At 60.7% G+C, this 16,037-nt stretch overlaps 1 protein-coding gene across 1 annotated transcript in view; it reads left to right on the top strand.

The window, feature by feature from the left end:
* COL11A2 (collagen type XI alpha 2 chain) overlaps positions 1–15,758 on the top strand; it is a 28,705-nt gene extending 12,947 nt beyond the window's left edge. Inside the window, exons 17-64 of the mRNA XM_060022042.1 lie at positions 86–139; positions 232–276; positions 400–453; positions 882–926; positions 1,113–1,166; positions 1,359–1,403; positions 1,506–1,559; positions 1,802–1,846; positions 2,079–2,132; positions 2,262–2,306; positions 2,429–2,482; positions 2,842–2,949; positions 3,969–4,022; positions 4,298–4,351; positions 4,452–4,496; positions 4,581–4,634; positions 4,757–4,801; positions 4,940–4,993; positions 5,093–5,146; positions 5,373–5,426; positions 5,819–5,926; positions 6,073–6,162; positions 6,314–6,367; positions 6,572–6,679; positions 6,812–6,919; positions 7,062–7,115; positions 7,216–7,269; positions 7,451–7,558; positions 7,783–7,836; positions 8,088–8,141; positions 8,370–8,423; positions 8,564–8,617; positions 8,961–9,068; positions 9,454–9,507; positions 9,669–9,722; positions 9,839–9,892; positions 10,408–10,461; positions 10,732–10,839; positions 10,934–10,987; positions 11,126–11,179; positions 11,410–11,517; positions 11,671–11,724; positions 12,032–12,067; positions 12,269–12,322; positions 12,435–12,702; positions 13,265–13,377; positions 13,741–13,947; positions 14,657–15,758. Of these exons, the coding sequence (XP_059878025.1) occupies positions 86–139; positions 232–276; positions 400–453; positions 882–926; positions 1,113–1,166; positions 1,359–1,403; positions 1,506–1,559; positions 1,802–1,846; positions 2,079–2,132; positions 2,262–2,306; positions 2,429–2,482; positions 2,842–2,949; positions 3,969–4,022; positions 4,298–4,351; positions 4,452–4,496; positions 4,581–4,634; positions 4,757–4,801; positions 4,940–4,993; positions 5,093–5,146; positions 5,373–5,426; positions 5,819–5,926; positions 6,073–6,162; positions 6,314–6,367; positions 6,572–6,679; positions 6,812–6,919; positions 7,062–7,115; positions 7,216–7,269; positions 7,451–7,558; positions 7,783–7,836; positions 8,088–8,141; positions 8,370–8,423; positions 8,564–8,617; positions 8,961–9,068; positions 9,454–9,507; positions 9,669–9,722; positions 9,839–9,892; positions 10,408–10,461; positions 10,732–10,839; positions 10,934–10,987; positions 11,126–11,179; positions 11,410–11,517; positions 11,671–11,724; positions 12,032–12,067; positions 12,269–12,322; positions 12,435–12,702; positions 13,265–13,377; positions 13,741–13,947; positions 14,657–14,797 (3,492 nt within the window). The 3' untranslated portion in view covers positions 14,798–15,758. The remainder of the gene's footprint in view (positions 1–85; positions 140–231; positions 277–399; positions 454–881; positions 927–1,112; positions 1,167–1,358; positions 1,404–1,505; positions 1,560–1,801; positions 1,847–2,078; positions 2,133–2,261; positions 2,307–2,428; positions 2,483–2,841; positions 2,950–3,968; positions 4,023–4,297; positions 4,352–4,451; positions 4,497–4,580; positions 4,635–4,756; positions 4,802–4,939; positions 4,994–5,092; positions 5,147–5,372; positions 5,427–5,818; positions 5,927–6,072; positions 6,163–6,313; positions 6,368–6,571; positions 6,680–6,811; positions 6,920–7,061; positions 7,116–7,215; positions 7,270–7,450; positions 7,559–7,782; positions 7,837–8,087; positions 8,142–8,369; positions 8,424–8,563; positions 8,618–8,960; positions 9,069–9,453; positions 9,508–9,668; positions 9,723–9,838; positions 9,893–10,407; positions 10,462–10,731; positions 10,840–10,933; positions 10,988–11,125; positions 11,180–11,409; positions 11,518–11,670; positions 11,725–12,031; positions 12,068–12,268; positions 12,323–12,434; positions 12,703–13,264; positions 13,378–13,740; positions 13,948–14,656) is intronic.
* The last annotated feature ends 279 nt before the right edge of the window (positions 15,759–16,037 follow it).

The raw sequence follows: 16,037 nt of genomic DNA on the forward strand, positions 1-16,037 counted from the left end.
AAATTGGTTGGTTAACTGAAGACAGTCAGTGTCTGCCTGTGTTGGGGGCTCTGCACCCCCTCTTACCTGTTCAACCATTTTCCAGGGTGATACTGGTGCCCAGGGCCTTCCTGGGCCCCCCGGCGAGGATGGAGATCGGGTAAGCATTGTGGACGGCGGGGGCAGGGGTGGGGGCTGGGTATGGGAGAGGTCTGGACGCTGAGCCTGCTTCACCACGTCCTCCTCCTCCAGGGAGACGATGGGGAGATTGGGCCTCGGGGGCTGCCTGGAGAGTCGGTGAGTGTCAAGGGATTTGGGGATGGGGGTGGCTCTGGGGATGCCGGAGGAGGGACACGGGCATGAAAGGGACACGTTTTCTCTCACCCATGCGGGTCCTATCTTCCCCTCACCTGAATGCAGGGAACTCGAGGTCTCCTTGGCCCCAAAGGTCCACCTGGGGTTCCTGGGCCCCCGGTAAGTGACTGTCCCTGGCTTCTGATCCTGTCCTCTCCCTCTCTCCACCTTCCCTGACTGCCTCCCTCCTCCCTCCCCTCCAGCTCCTCCTCCCTGGCCCCCACCTAGCCCTGCTTCAGTCTTCACCCCCTGGTGCCCTTGCGGGACCATGTCTTGTAGTGCACCAAAGGCTCTCATCATAGCCAAAAAAAAAAAAAAAAAAAAAAAATCCTCAAGAAAACAAAACAAACCCCCACAAACCCACAGTCCCAGAGCCCCAGAGACCCACGCCCTGTGGATCCGGACCGGCTGTGTTTGCTTAGGTTTGGGATGAACTGCTGTGTGCCTGACCCGTCCCACCCTCTGGGATGGCCTGGCCTCAGAAACCACAGGTCCCTCCAGGGCCCAGGGCCGCCTTCCAGCCTGCTCATGCCCCTCTCGTGTTTCAGGGAGTCCGAGGCATGGATGGCCCCCATGGTCCCAAAGGAAGCTTGGTGAGTGCTGGGCATGGAGACCTCACCTGACCCTTAGCCCCTGGGGTCTCTGCCAAAGTCCTGTTCCCTTTGCCACCATTTCGACCCTCTGCCTGCCGTCTCGGCTGTCCCTGCCGGGACTCGGCTCTCTGCCCTGTTTGTTCTGTCACCATCTCCTTCTGACCCCTGCCCGGTTGCCTGTTCTAGGGACCCCAGGGAGAGCCAGGACCTCCTGGACAACAGGGCACTCCTGGGACCCAGGTGAGTGGTCCTGTCCATCCCCTCCCCAACTTCAGTGATTTCCCCTGGGCTTCCACAGTGGGCCAGATCCCGGGTGGGGACAGGAAATGAAGGGTCTCAAGCCTTCGCTGCTCACGCTCTGAATGGGGGCTGCTGCAGAGAGAGCGGCCCACCCCTAAGGGGCCCCCTGTGACTTCTCCCTCCTGTGTCTAGGGTCTCCCTGGGCCCCAGGGTGCCATCGGCCCTCATGGAGAGAAGGTAAGTGACTAAGTGATCAGGGGAAAGGTGGATGGGCCAAGGCGGGGTGTAGGGTGGGCCCCAAATATCTGGCTGGGCCTGAGCCTCCTCATCCCCCTGCAGGGTCCTCGAGGGAAACCAGGACTTCCTGGCATGCCTGGCTCAGATGGACCCCCGGTGAGTGACCTCCACCTCTTAATACAAGTCCCCCTTGACCTTCCACCCCAGGAAATGACTTCCTAGCACCTTCAGTGAGTGTCCGTACTGTGTGTCCCTTGCACTGGGAGGTCACTGGTGGTGCTGCCAATGGTGGGTCAGCTTCATTAGGTCCCAGGGGGGCATTTGGGTGGAAGAAGTGTAGGGAGGGGTGCAGGAGGTGACAGGGGCCAGTGGTCACGCTCTCCTTCCCCTACCCCCAGGGTCACCCGGGCAAAGAAGGTCCCCCTGGAACCAAAGGAAACCAGGTGAGATCTTCCACGCCTCCTCTCATCCCCTGGAGGGGTCTCTACCCAGACCCTGGTCCTCCAAGTCCTTGGGATTTCCTCACCTCGTCATGCGGCTCTGACAGTCCTTTGTCCCGTACCCCTCAACCCTCTCCAGACTCCGATGTTGTAACTTCCATTTCCCCCACCCCTAGGGGGCCCCCGTGGTGACACCCTGAGACCCCTTTATTGATGCCTCTCTGTTTTCTTCCAGGGTCCATCTGGACCTCAGGGTCCTCTGGGATACCCAGGACCTCGAGGCGTCAAGGTAACGAACCACCGGGCTGGGAGATAAAGACTGGGGTCAGGGGAGCCAGCTGGGGCCCCAGGAGCTTGGTCCTGCCAGCCCAGCCTCCTCCCCTGATCTCTCAGTCTCTGTCCCCCACTCTAATTCCAGGGTGTGGATGGAATTCGGGGTCTGAAGGGTCACAAGGGTGAAAAGGTGAGCAATGCACCCCTAACTTCCCAGCCCCTCCACCTGCCCCACACCAGCCTTTCTGTCCATCTCTGCCTCACCCCCTCCCTCCATCATCTGTGGTGTCCTTTCACCCCAATCTTTCTCAGGGCGAGGATGGCTTTCCTGGGTTCAAAGGTGACATGGGTGTGAAAGGTGACAGGGTGAGTAGAAATCCCCACAGTGGCCCCCCAACTCTAAGTGCTGATGATCCTCCCCTTTGGAGCCCCCAGTTACCAGCCTTCCCCCCACCCCCAATACCCCAGACTCCTCATCTCCAGGCTCCCTTTAGAGGATCTGATCACCTCTAGAGCCTGATCTGAGCAGGAACCCAACCCCGTGCTCCGTGACCCACCGGCTCTCCAATCACAGCACATTCCCTGCCCCTGTGGGGCTCCCTGTTCTGCAGTAGCTTCGGGGACCCCCACCGACCCCACTCAGCCTCACTGGGGCCTGCCTCTCCTCTCGGGGCTCAGCCCCTCCCCTAGTCCCTATCACTAACCTCTCCAACCCCCTCACCCAGGGCGAGATTGGAGTCCCTGGTTCCAGGGGAGAGGATGGTCCCGAGGGGCCGAAGGGACGCACTGGACCCACTGGAGACCCTGGCCCCCCTGGGCTCATGGGCGAGAAGGTGATGGGGAGGGTGTGAGGGGTCTGGTCTACATGCTGTAGGGCATGGAGGGGGTGAGGCCCGGGGCGCTGGGATCAGGGTTGGGGTGGGGTGCCGACAGCTGAAGTCTGCAAGTCAATCAAAGATGACCATGCATTATGCTCCTCTGTGTGTACATGGCGCCTCCTAGACACTGATGTGTTGAAGCGGGGGGAATACATAAGAAGTTAAAGAAAAGTCTCTGTCGTGAAGACTTTACAACAGATTGATGGGGACAGGGCAGAGAGGCCGTCATAGGATACCTGAAGGTGCCGGGCAGAGTGAAAATGTGTCCAGACTCCAAGCAGTAGGCATTCCGAGAAGGAAGAGAGTCAGAGAGGAGGTGAGCTCTGACATCTTCAGAGCTAACTCTCACCAAGCCCTCACCGTGCGCCAGCACCGTGACATCTTGTCCTGTCAGTCCTGGGGGGTGGGCGCTACTACAGTCCTGAAGCATCAGGAGGTTTAGAAACTTGTTCATCACACAGCCAGTGAGGGCCAGAGCCAGGGTTTGAGCCCCAAAAGTCAGGCTGCAGAGCCCCTGCTCCCCACTTCCGCTCCACAGCTGCCTTGGCAAGATAGGTCCTGAAGCCTCAGGGGGCAGGCGTGGATGGTTGCGGGGGGGGCCCGGGGTAGTGCAGAGTGGAGCCAGGGAGTGAGGCTGGGGGGTTGCTGCCTGCAAGGGGGCCGGTCTTGGTGGAGCAGGACTGTGTGCTGGGAAGATGGAGCTGAGGTTGACAGGTAGGCAGGGGCCGGATCACAGCGCGTGCAGGACTGGAGCTGCAGATTTTACGACACAGGGGAGGGGAGATTCCAGCACTAGAGTTCGGGGAAAATCCACTCTCAGCAAGGAGAGGTTACAAAAGCCAGGCATCCTGGGAGGTGGGAAATGAGGGGCCAGGGGCTGGGGCTTTTCTGGGCGGAGTGAGGGCTGGGATCTCCAGGGATGGAGTGGCATCCGTGGTTCCTCTCGCTCCTGATCGCTCCCTGTCCATCCACAGGGCAAGCTGGGTGTTCCTGGTCTGCCTGGCTACCCCGGACGCCAGGGTCCCAAGGTGATTCGTTGCCCCGCATGTGCCCCTCCTCCTTTTCCCTTCCCTGACCCCTAATTACAGGAAGCACAGACTGACAGAGCAGCGGGGGACCCTAGAGAGAATTTAGCCCACCCCCATTCTACAGATGAGGGAACAGAGGCCAGAAGCACTAGTTATTGGCAGAGCCCGGGTCTCCCACCCTGCTGCCTCCACCACCTCTCCTGACCCCCCTTGGCCCTTCCTTGGTCCTCCCCTTTTGTGACGTGTCAATTTTTCCCCTTCTCCATCCTCACCAGGGGTCTCTGGGATTTCCTGGTTTTCCTGGAGCCAGTGGAGAGAAGGGAGCCCGTGTAAGCTGGGGAAGGGTGAGGGGGGCAGAGGGAGGGGCAGTTTTGGGAGCAGGGGCCTCACGCCCTGGGTGATGTGTTGTTTCTGCTTCGTTCCCACCAGGGCGTGTGGGGCAAATCAGGGCCTCGGGGAGAACGTGGCCCCACGGTGAGTGCAGGGGAGAGACGTGCGGCTCAAGATCCGAAGAGGTGCTTTGGGGCTTTTCTGACAACGCCCCTGTCCTCTCTCTAGGGTCCACGGGGTCAGAGGGGACCCCGAGGTGCCACCGGGAAGTCTGGAGCTAAGGTTGGTGGTCTTGGCAGGGCTCATCCCCACCTCTGCCCTGTAGCCCAGCTGCTCTCAACTCCTCTGGCCTCAGGGTTGACTAGAAAGCATCTCCTCTCACTCTCTGACTGTTTCCCCCACAGGGAACATCGGGTGGTGATGGCCCCCACGGGCCCCCCGGAGAGAGGGTGAGTGTGGCCTGAGCCCCCTGTTCCCCGGCGCTCCCCAGGGAGTCGGAGTGGGGCCGGCTCCCTCTCACCGCAGGGAGAGGCCCCTTGCCCAGCACCCCTCCCCATTCTCCTGACTCAACCTAGCTTTGTCTCTAGGGTCTCCCTGGACCTCAGGGCCCCAACGGATTTCCTGGCCCCAAAGGACCTCCAGTAAGCTGACCTCTGACCTCTGACCCGCCTTGGTACTGTGAATCCTTCCCCATCCCCCTTCCCAGCCTAGAGCTCACCTGACATCTGAACCTCTTCCAGGGCCCCCCTGGGAAGGATGGGCTGCCGGGACACCCAGGCCAGAGAGGAGAAGTGGTAAGTGGCGCCCCGGCCTCCTCAGACCCTCACTCCTGAGCTGTCCTGTCCCGAAGGCCCTCTGGGAAGGCTCTCCTGGCTGAGTGGAGCGCATCTCGGCGCTGCTCAGACCACAGCCAAGGACTTGGTGGTGACCCTGCCCTCCCTCCGGGAGCCTGGGGTCCGTGCCACAATGTCCACGCCTGACTGTGTGTTCTGACTGCCCTCTCCTCTCTTCCTCTCTCAGGGTTTCCAAGGGAAGACCGGCCCCCCTGGCCCCCCAGGAGTGGTGGGACCCCAGGTATGCCTGCTCCCTGGAGAGAAAGGACCCCAGACCCTGGAGTTAGTCTATCTGCCTCTCTTCTCCCTTTTCCCGGTCACGGGCCCCTGCCCCTCCTTTGACTGAGCTGGGCCCCTGGGACTGGGATTTGGAGCAGGGGTCCCAAATTTCAGTCTGTTTCCTGGACCAGTTCTCATCTTCTCGCATCTTGGAGAAGAGGAAGGTCCCCTCAGGGACACCAGGTGGTATGGTTACTCCACATCGGGGAATGAAAACCAGAGCGGAGGCCTAGGAGAGCTCCGGGAATTTCCCAGGAGCTTTGGGGCAGACATGAAGGGGTTCTAAGGGAAAATTTAAGGTGGACAGAGTGAGGTGAAGGCTCTGAGATTGGAGTCTCTCTGTCTCTTTCCCAGGGAGCCGCAGGAGAAACCGGGCCCATGGGGGAGCGAGGTCACCCAGGCCCCCCGGGACCCCCTGGAGAGCAGGGACTCACTGGAACAGCTGGAAAAGAAGGGACAAAGGTCAGTAAGGGGCCCGGCAGGGGGGAACTTGGGGGTCTAGGGTTGGGGTGCCTAAGGGAACAGGCAAATGGGGATTTGAGGGAACAGAGATCTCTCTGCCCAATTTGGGAGTGTGGAAGTGGCTCATCACCTCTGTTTCCTTTTAGGGTGACCCTGGGCCCCCTGGGGCCCCAGGGAAGGATGGTCCCGCTGGTCTGAGGGGCTTCCCGGGAGAGAGAGGCCTCCCTGGCACTGCTGTGAGTGTGACTCCAACCTGGCTGCCTGTAATGAGTCACCAGGCTTCCCGGCACCCCTCAGCGTCACCCTACTCCCGTCTCCCCACCCCCATCCTTCCCCATGTCCCCCCTTCCTGTCTCATGTCTGTTGCCTCTGATTTCTGGTTCATAGGGCGGACTTGGTTTGAAGGGAAATGAAGGTCCGGCTGGTCCCCCTGGCCCTGCAGTAAGTCTGGGGTCCCTGGGGGGCAGAGGGGAGGAAGGATGCGGTGCGGCATCTGGATTTTGGGGGGGCTGCGTGACCGGGAAGGGTCAGCCATAAGGCATCTGATGTTGGGCTCTTCTCCTGGGAACCATGGTCAGTGGTCCTCTGGTGTAGGTGGGCTGTGGTCTCTTCCTTTGGGGTGTCTCACTCTATCTCCTGTCTCAGGGCTCCCCTGGGGAGCGAGGTGCAGCAGGATCTGGGGGACCCATTGGCCCCCCAGGGCGCCCAGGGCCGCAAGGTCCCCCTGGAGCAGCAGGAGAGAAAGGTGTTCCAGTGAGTTGTGGGGTCCCTGGGGAGATGCTGGGGAGGGGTCTGTGAGCTGATGTGTTACGGGGGATTTCCTGTAGGGGTGTTTGAGGGGGACAGCCATCTCTGGGTCCTGACTCCTTCCTTCATTTCTCACAGGGTGAGAAGGGCCCCATCGGTCCGACTGGCCGCGATGGGGTGCAGGGTCCCGTGGGGCTTCCTGGCCCTGCTGGCCCCCCGGGCATGGCAGGAGAGGATGGAGACAAGGTGAGGGAGCCCACAGACCCTGGACTCAGTCTTCTTTCCCGATGAGATTGCTGGTCTGGGCATGGCCCGCAATCCCTGTCTGCTTATTCTCCCCGCCCCACCCACTCCTTCCTCTAACGTCCCACCTGCTTTCTACCCCCAGGGTGAGGTGGGAGACCCCGGACAGAAGGGCACTAAAGGGAACAAGGGGGAACATGTAAGTGTCCATTCCTTTGACTTTTCACCTCTGGCCTTTAACCTCATTCCCACCTGGTCTCTCCCTGTCTTGGCATCTCTGACTCTTCTTTCTCCCCCAGGGCCCTCCTGGACCCCCTGGACCCATTGGTCCCGTGGGGCAGCCTGGAGCTGCGGTGAGTGACGATGTCCTGTGTGCAGCCTTGATTCTGCCCTCAGTTTCCCTCTGCCCAGGGGGTTGGGGGTGGGAGTGGGGGGCTCCAGGCCTGGTGCCTGGCTCTGTGTGGGGCTTGTGGCTAGAACACACCTGACCCACGACCATCTTTGTGTCCTTGTCCTGCCCTCCTCCCACCTCAGGGGGCAGATGGGGAGCCTGGAGCTCGGGGTCCCCAGGGACACTTTGGAGCCAAAGGTGATGAGGGAACAAGGGGGTTCAATGGGCCCCCAGGACCCATTGGTCTACAGGTGAGTTGGGGGGTGGAGACAGGGGCTGAGAGGTGGGTTCATGCTGGAGCTGATGTCCGCCCCAGACCCCCCAGCCCCCTGCTGACAAAGGAGGTCTGGGGAGGTGGGGGCAGAGGACTGGGTGGTGGGGGGTATGTGGGATCTGTATGGGGGGGACCCCTCTGCCGAGGGCTGTGCTCCAGGTGGTTTGGTCACCTGGGTCTGTGCTGTGTACATCTGCGCAGGGTTTGCCAGGCCCCTCAGGGGAGAAGGGAGAAACAGGAGACGTGGGCCCTATGGTGAGTGGGACCGCATTGATAGGGTGTGATCCCGACTGATTCCAGCCCCACCCGCTAGGCACACCCCTGCTCATCCAGCCCCCACCCCAGCAGCCCACTGCCTCCGACTCCCAGCTCCCTGCATGCCATTCCCTGGCCTGGCTGCCTCCCTCCCCGCCAGGACCTCTGCCTCCCTCACCCTCCACCACTCATGTGCATCCACGGCTGGCTTTCTCTCACTTCCCTTCCCATCCCGTGTATCTTTTCTCCAGGGACCCCCCGGGCCCCCAGGACCTCGAGGCCCAGCTGGACCCAATGGAGCTGATGTGAGTCCTCTTGGCCCCTTGTCCCTCCAGATCAGTGTGGCCAGTCCTCTGCCTCCCTTTCCCCAGACTGTAAACTCTAGTCTCATCTCAGATGCCAAGAGAAGCCGGTGGACCCTGGGAAGGTCTCACACTGTCTCACTGCTCTGACCTTAGGCCCTCCTCCAGGCTCTGCCCCTCCATGGCCCCCCCTCCCATAAGCAATGATCCCCATTTCTATTCCTCTTCCAGGGTCCACAAGGTCCCCCTGGAGGTGTTGGGAACCTGGGTCCCCCTGGAGAGAAGGTACTGGGAAGGGGTACATAGATGGTCTGGAGGGATGAGGGTTGGACTTTTGCCAATTTTGGGGGGTCAAAAGAGAGTGAGGGGGAATATCAGGATTCTTTTTTGGGGGGTGGAGGTTTTTGACCCCAATCTCCTTGCAGGGGGAGCCAGGAGAGCCAGGATCTCCGGGAGTGCAGGGCGAGCCAGGGGTCAAGGTGAGTGGTAGTTCTGAGGCCCTGCTCTGCAGTCCCCTTCACCCCCTCAATCCCACCCCCACCTTTCCTCTGACCTCCTGGAGCTGGAACTCCTGCACAGCCCATGAGTCTGTGCTCCTGGTCATTCTCTGTGAGGCCTGGTCCCTGGATCCGGGTGGGCTCTGTCCCCCTTTCCTTGAAGGGAAGAGGGGCCAGGGACTCCCATGATGGACTTGCCTTTCTGTGTGCACCCCGATGTCAGCGATGCACGAGGGGGAAGCTGAAGGCTTTTTAGAAGCAGGGGCTGGATCTTTGATCTCTGGGACCCCTTTGGGACCATCTGTAACCTCCGCTCATCCTCTAGGGTCCACGTGGGGAACGTGGGGAGAAAGGAGAGTCGGGGCAGCCAGGAGAGGCGGGACCACCAGGGCCTAAGGGCCCCACCGGTGATGATGGCCCCAAAGGGAACCCTGTGAGTTTGTGGGGAGGGGCTGCGAGGAGGCCCCTGTGAATGGAGATCTGGGGATATGGGTGTGAGGATCTTGGAGTTTGGGGAGCCCAAGAGTGTGGGGGATGCCTGGGAGGAAGGCTTTGCGAATGGGGTCTCCTGGGAGGGATGTACGGGGTCTGGGATCCAGAGAGAAAGTGAGAGAAACCCTAGTTAATAACCTGAAAGCCTTAGAGTGCAGGCAGTGCAGGAAGTGGGGAAAAAGGGGTGCCGGAGACCCTCTTCCTAAATGGTGCAGGTGGGCACTGCCTGTAGAGAGGGAGAGTGTGGCATGTGGCCATGGGGGTCTGTTGGCCTTGCGTGGGCTTAGGGGGCTGTGACCCTGACCCTTGGTCTCCCTCTGGATCAGGGTCCTGTTGGCTTTCCTGGTGACCCTGGCCCTCCTGGAGAAAGTGGCCCTCGGGTGAGTCTTACCTGGGGAGGGGAGGGGTGAAGAGGTGGTCTCCTCTGGAGGGGCTCTGTGTGGCTGATGGGCGTGGGCATGGGAACCGGGGTTGTGGTAGGGCAGGTGGAGGGATGGGAGGATTGGCAGTTTGACCCTCTGACCTTGTTTCATCCCTGCAGGGCCAGGATGGTGCTAAGGGTGACCGCGGAGAAGATGGAGAGCCAGGACAGCCTGTGAGTGCCCGGGGACCCCTACCCCACCACTGAGACCAGGCCCTCAGCCCTGTTTCCCCTCTACTATGCCCTATGCCTGAGGGGTCCCTCACCCACCACTCTTCCTCCCTCCATAGGGATCCCCTGGTCCCACTGGGGAGAATGGACCTCCTGGACCACTTGGAAAGCGGGTAAGTGAGGTCGTCACCTGGGACCTTGCGGGGCAGGCTGGATGGCAGTTGGGGCAATGGCAGGTGGGATGTGGAGGGAGATGCCTGGTGTGCCGGTTGTCCTTGGGTGAGGTGTGTATGTGTGTGACCATGTGTGTTTGTAAGCGTGCTGTGTATATTTGTTCCTGTATATTCCATCTGTTCTTGTCAGGGGTGGTGTTGTGTACCAACCAATCAGAATGGACACGGAGGGAAGGGGCTGGCTTTCCTGGGGAGGTCCCTGCTGGGTCAGGATTAACCCTCTTTTTGCTGGTGGTGTGTGGGCAAGAGGCTCTTCACCAAATGCACAGAACGACTCAGTATTTTAACAGCTGATAACAGCTGTACCGGCTCTCCCATCCATGAGTCGGCCTCTGCGAGATCGTGCCTGTGCATGCGCAGGTATGCGTGTGTGTGTACACGTGTGTGTGTGCACCAGGAGGACAGCGAGGGGGAGGGAGGTGAGCCTGGCTATTCACTGCCGCCCCCACCTGCAGGGACCTGCTGGTGCGCCTGGTCCTGAGGGGCGACAAGGAGAGAAGGGAGCCAAGGTGAGGGAGAGGCTGCCCTGGATGCTGGAACATCCCTCCATCTTCCCACCCCTTTGGTCCTCACACTGCAGCCTCCAGACGCCTCCCCCACATCCACCATCTCCACGCCGAGCCCCCTGTGGGGACAGGGTTCCCTATACTTGTCCCTACCCCAGGGGTCCCTGGGGTTTGACCCCTCCTCCCTGCCTCACCCCCATCCACCTTGGGCCCCCTGCCCCCAGCCACACCCCCTCCTCTGCCCTTCAGGACACTTTTTTGGGTGTGTTTCAGGGGGATCCTGGTGCTGTGGGTGCCCCGGGAAAGACAGGCCCTGTGGGTCCTGCAGGCCCAGCAGGAAAACCTGGCCCTGATGGTCTGCGGGGGCTCCTGGGCGCAGTGGTGAGTCACGGGGCAGAGAGGCTTGGCTGGAGAGGGGGAGGCGCACGGTGTGGGGACACTCTTCCTCATCCCCGTGGTCCCCTCGAATCTGCAGGGTCAGCAAGGCCGTCCCGGGGCCACAGGCCAGGCTGGGCCTCCAGGCCCTGTGGTGAGTAACTGTGGATAGGGTGGGTGGGGGGGGGGCCCTGGGGCAGTGGGCATCCAGCCTTGGAGGAAGTGGGAAGTGGTGGGGGGAGAGTGTGGTCCTGCCTCCCCCAGGAGAGAGTGACTTCCTGTCTCCCCACAGGGACCCCCAGGGCTTCCTGGCCTCCGGGGCGATGCTGGGGCCAAGGGAGAGAAGGTGAGTGACCGCACATTGCCAGGTGTCTCAGCCCCACCCCTGAAACCTCCGGGGGGCCTCGTGCTCTTGGGGAGCCCTTCCTCAGTCAGGGCCGTGGCAGCCCCTGCTCTTTCCTCAGACCCGGCCCAAGTCCCTCTCTTGTCTTCTGGGCTCTGACCCCTGTGGTTCTCCTTCTCCCCGTCCATGTGTCTCCTCTCTGCATCCCCCTGACCACCTGGCCCCTTCTCCAGGGTCACCCAGGTCTCATTGGACTGATTGGCCCCCCGGGGGAGCAGGGAGAGAAGGGTGATCGAGGGCTTCCTGGTCCTCAGGGATCCACAGGGCCAAAGGGGGAGACGGTGAGTAGAGGGCGTGGTCCTGGGAGGTCTAAGGGTGGGGTGAGGGTGGGGATTCATGGGGGTGTGGGAAGGTGGGGGGTGGAGACTCAGCTGTGGGGTGAGGGAGGGGGAGGGGAGGAGGACCCAGTTGAACCAAGCCCCTCCCTTTCCTAGGGCATCCCAGGAGCATCTGGCCCTATTGGTCCTGGAGGGCCCCCCGGCTTCCCTGTGAGTGCCCCATCTGTTCCTCAACTCAGTTCTCTAAACCCCACTGCCCCCCTCCATAATCCCCCTCTGGCTTCCGTGACAACGCCAGCGTAACACTCATAGGTTCCCGTGTCCCCCATATGTTCCTACACCTTCAGTGTTTCCACTCCTGTCCTTCCAGGGCCTCCCGAATGTCCCCACGTCTCCCATGCCTGCCCCTCTTGTGATGGCTCCCGGGTCCTGTGAACTCGTGACCTTGCCTCTCCAGTTCTCCTTGTCCTGACCTTCCCCTGTGCTGACCATCTCTTTCTTGTTCCTCGTTTCACAGGGACCTGCTGGCCCCAAAGGAGCCAAAGGAGCCACAGTGAGTGACCCCCAGCCAGCTCTGACCTTCCCTTCCCCCAGCCCTCCATAGGTGGACTTGACACTGTCTCTTCAAGACAAACATACCCCCTGCCGGTGGAGCCCCTCATTCCCAGCCCACGGACTGATTTGACCCTTCTGTGACCTTGATCGCATTCTTGACCTCCTGACCCCTCCATGACTTCATTGACTCCCTTGGCAGGGCCCAGCCGGACCTAAGGGAGAGAAGGGCATCCAGGGCCCTCCGGGACACCCGGTGAGTCAGTGTCAGGTCCTGCTCTTCTGACGGTCCCCCCCTGTCTGGGTGTTTCTCCACATCACCCTCACCCTGACCTGTCTCTTGCCCTCTCTGCCCTTCCCTCCACCAGGGCCCCCCCGGCGAGGTGATCCAGCCCCTGCCCATCCAGATGCCCAAGAAGACTCGGCGCTCAGTGGATGGGAGCCAGCTGATGCAGGAAGATGAGGCCGTGCCAACTGGGGGGGCCCCGGGCAGTCCTGGGGGGCTGGAGGAGATCTTTGGCTCCCTGGACTCCCTGCGGGAGGAGATTGAGCAGATGAGGCGGCCGACGGGGACCCAGGACAGCCCCGCTCGCACTTGCCAGGACCTGAAGCTCTGCCACCCAGAGCTGCCCGACGGTCAGTGCCAGGGACACGACATGTGAACAGCTGCGTGGGCATGAACAAGCAGGATGGATGTCGGGGGAGGCTTGGGGAAGCTGTGGGGTGGGGGTGAGGGTGGAGGGGCTTGGGGCAGTAGGTCTTTACCAACTGGGTCAGAGGTATTTCAGTATTTAGCAACTGACATGGTCCTACCAGGCTCTTCAGCTCATTATCTGCTCAGGGTCTACAGAAATAGGTAAACATAGACTCGTGGACACACATGCTGGCATTTACACACACAGACACGTGTGCAAGCCTACAGCCACACGCTGGACCAGCGTGAGGGTGTCAGTGCTCCTACCCCCTCCATTTGCGAGCCTGGGGGTGCTGCTGGGGGGAGGGGCGGCAGAGCCGGACAGGGGCATAAGGTGATGAGGGAAACCAGAGCTGTGTTCTGGGGGTCTGGCGGCGGAACGGAGGACTGGGTGTCTGAGGGCATATGTGGGGGCTGCTGGTTGGAGCAGTGGGAGGGAAGTGGGGCAAAGAGCATCTTGGGTCCAAGACCTCGGGGGCCCTGACCCTCCCCCCCACTCGACAGGAGAGTACTGGGTCGACCCCAACCAGGGCTGTGCTCGGGATGCCTTCCGGGTTTTCTGCAACTTTACAGCCGGAGGGGAAACCTGTGTGACGCCCAGGGATGATGTCACGCGGGTGAGATCTGGCCTCTGACTGCCCTGTCCCTTGCACCACAGTGGATCCCCCCTCTGGGCCTAGTGGTTTCTGGGTTTGTGTGACAAGTTCCCTGACCCTTGACCCTGCAGAGCCTGCTGACTCTTCTCTTATTCCGTTCCTTCTCACCAGTCTTCTGGTGCTCACTTCATCTCCTTCCCTTGATAACCTAAGACAAAAGTCTGCCTTTTATTTATCCCCTGGTTCCCACCCAGGCCCCTTATTTCTCCCCCAGCCCTTTCCTCCCACCCATTCCCCACCCATGACCCTGGCTCAGCCGCCCTGCTTCTGTAGCTGCCCTGCAGGCCCGTGTCCATCCTTGACTACAGCCCTCTCTCCTGCCAGTTCTCTTACGTGGACTCTGAAGGCTCCCCAGTCGGCGTGGTCCAGCTCACCTTCCTGCGGTTGCTCAGCGTCTCAGCCCACCAGAACATCTCGTACCCCTGCTCTGGGGAGATCCGGGATGGCCCCCTGAAGCTCCGAGGGGCCAATGAGGATGAGCTGAGCCCGGAGACCAGCCCCTACGTCAAGGAATTCAGAGATGGCTGTCAGGTGGGAACCAGGGAGAGCTGGGTGGGGGCGGGTCCCAGACTCAGGCTGGAGGAGGCGGTGGGAAGACCCTTCGGGCAGGGGCACTCGGGGAGAGCATGAGGAGGCCAGCTTCCTGGTGTCAGGAAGGGCAGGAAGGATGGAAGGATGGAAGGAGGGTGTCACCTGTGTGCACATGGCAGTGTCACCCAGAGTGAGTCATGCAGGCTTGTAAGCACATTTACACAGGTTGCCCTCTGCACACACGGGGTATGAACAATGCCCCCTCCCCACGGAGGGGCACACGGACACCCCCAATCCGTATATACATCCCCAGAGTCGCCTGGAGAGGGTCACACAGGTACACACACGTGGAATCGTGTTGGCTGTCGTCACACACTTACACCCACAAACACATATACACACGTCCCCGTGGAGTCACACAGGCTCACACCACCACGACAGACAAATAATCTCAAACCCAAAGCTGCTCAGACTGGCTCAAGACTGCGTGCGTGTGCAAGCACACGCACACGCGCAACCCTCCCAGCTTCCCCAGTCCTGACTCGCTGGAAGAAACTTCAGCAAAGTCTGAACATGGGACACGGATGAGAGGAACAGCATCTCAGGGCACCTGAAGGCGCGGAGAGCCTGGGCCTGAGGTTGGGGTGTCTGCAGGCCCTGTGTGCCTCCCCTGTGCTCACTCCTCTCACTCCCGTGTCTCCCCCTCAAGACCCAGCAAGGCCGGACGGTGCTGGAGGTTCGAACACCTGTACTGGAGCAGCTGCCAGTGCTGGACGCCTCCTTCTCAGACCTGGGGGCCCCCCCGAGGCGGGGAGGGGTGCTGCTGGGGCCTGTCTGCTTCATGGGCTAAGACCTTCTCCTCTGTCTGACCCTGTCCGTCGACACCAGGCCCACCTGGAATCCCACAGCATCGGCTCTGTGCCACCTCACAGAAGGGCTCCTCGCCATCTAGGGGGCCTTGGGCCAGGGCACCGAGAGCCCCCAGTCAGGGGCAGTGCAGGGGAGGGGTGCACCTGGGGCTCGCGGCCCTCCCACTTGGAGCCTGTGCCCTGTTCGACAGCTGAGACTCTTATTTAAAATTTACCTCCCAATCACCCCAAACACGTGGAAGAGAAAGGACACTGTGTATTTTGTATTTAAAAGTAATTATATTAATTATTTAAAGAGTGGAAAACAAAATGACAAAAAAGATAAAGAGAGAAATGCCAACAAAAATCAGCGGACTTTGGAGACAGGGCTCTCCAGGGGTGAGCCTGGCACCCTCATCTTTGCCTCAGGGCTCTCCTCAGAGACTGTGGGGGTTGGGGGCCGAACCCCGCCTCCCTCACGCCCCACCTGCAGCACCCACTGTGAACGTTGTAATACATGGTCTCCTTTGTCTCAGGGCTCTGCCTCTCTCTGCCCAGTGTGGGCCTTGCTCATCTCCACCTACCGGGTGTTTGGCTCTGTGGCCCGCATGCCTGCTGTCTTTCACTTGGTCTGGGGCTCGCAGGAATGCCTGCTACTTGGGGACCAGGCCAGTCCCTCAGGGGAGAAATGGAATAGTGAGGGGTGTGTGCATGGCCTGCGGTCAGCAGACTGTTGAACTATTGAAATTCTTCCACGTTAGCTGGGAAATCGCCGTGGCCCTGAGCCCCCCCGTTACACCATTGCCATCCTGGCCACCCCCATCCCTCCCCTGGGTGCCCCCTCACCTTCTCTGATCCTGCAATTAAAGGGTTAATGTGTGGCATCTGGATGGGACTCCCAGGGCCTTGTCTAGCACTACGACCTGCGCCCATTCTGACTGATGGTTAAAAAATGTGATTGTCTCCTGCTGGGGTGCATGTGTGTGGTGCTTGTGTTGTTATTTCAATCCCCACCCCCACTCTCATCCAAAGGCGCCCCTTCTGGCTGAGCTGTTACCAGAAATGAATGGCTTAATCCCCATTTCCTGGAGGGCCTGTCCAGCTGGGGTGTTAGGGTGCAGAGAGAGTTCATGAAGCCTGGCGTAAGAGTTCAGAATCTCAAACAGATTCCCCAGTGACAGCAGGTGGGGGTCCAGGGTTCTGCCTGACGCTGGCGCTGGATTGGTTCGGTGTGAGGGTGTG

The sequence above is a fragment of the Delphinus delphis genome, chromosome 10, assembly GCF_949987515.2.
Source record: "Delphinus delphis chromosome 10, mDelDel1.2, whole genome shotgun sequence".
NCBI lineage: Eukaryota > Metazoa > Chordata > Mammalia > Artiodactyla > Delphinidae > Delphinus > Delphinus delphis.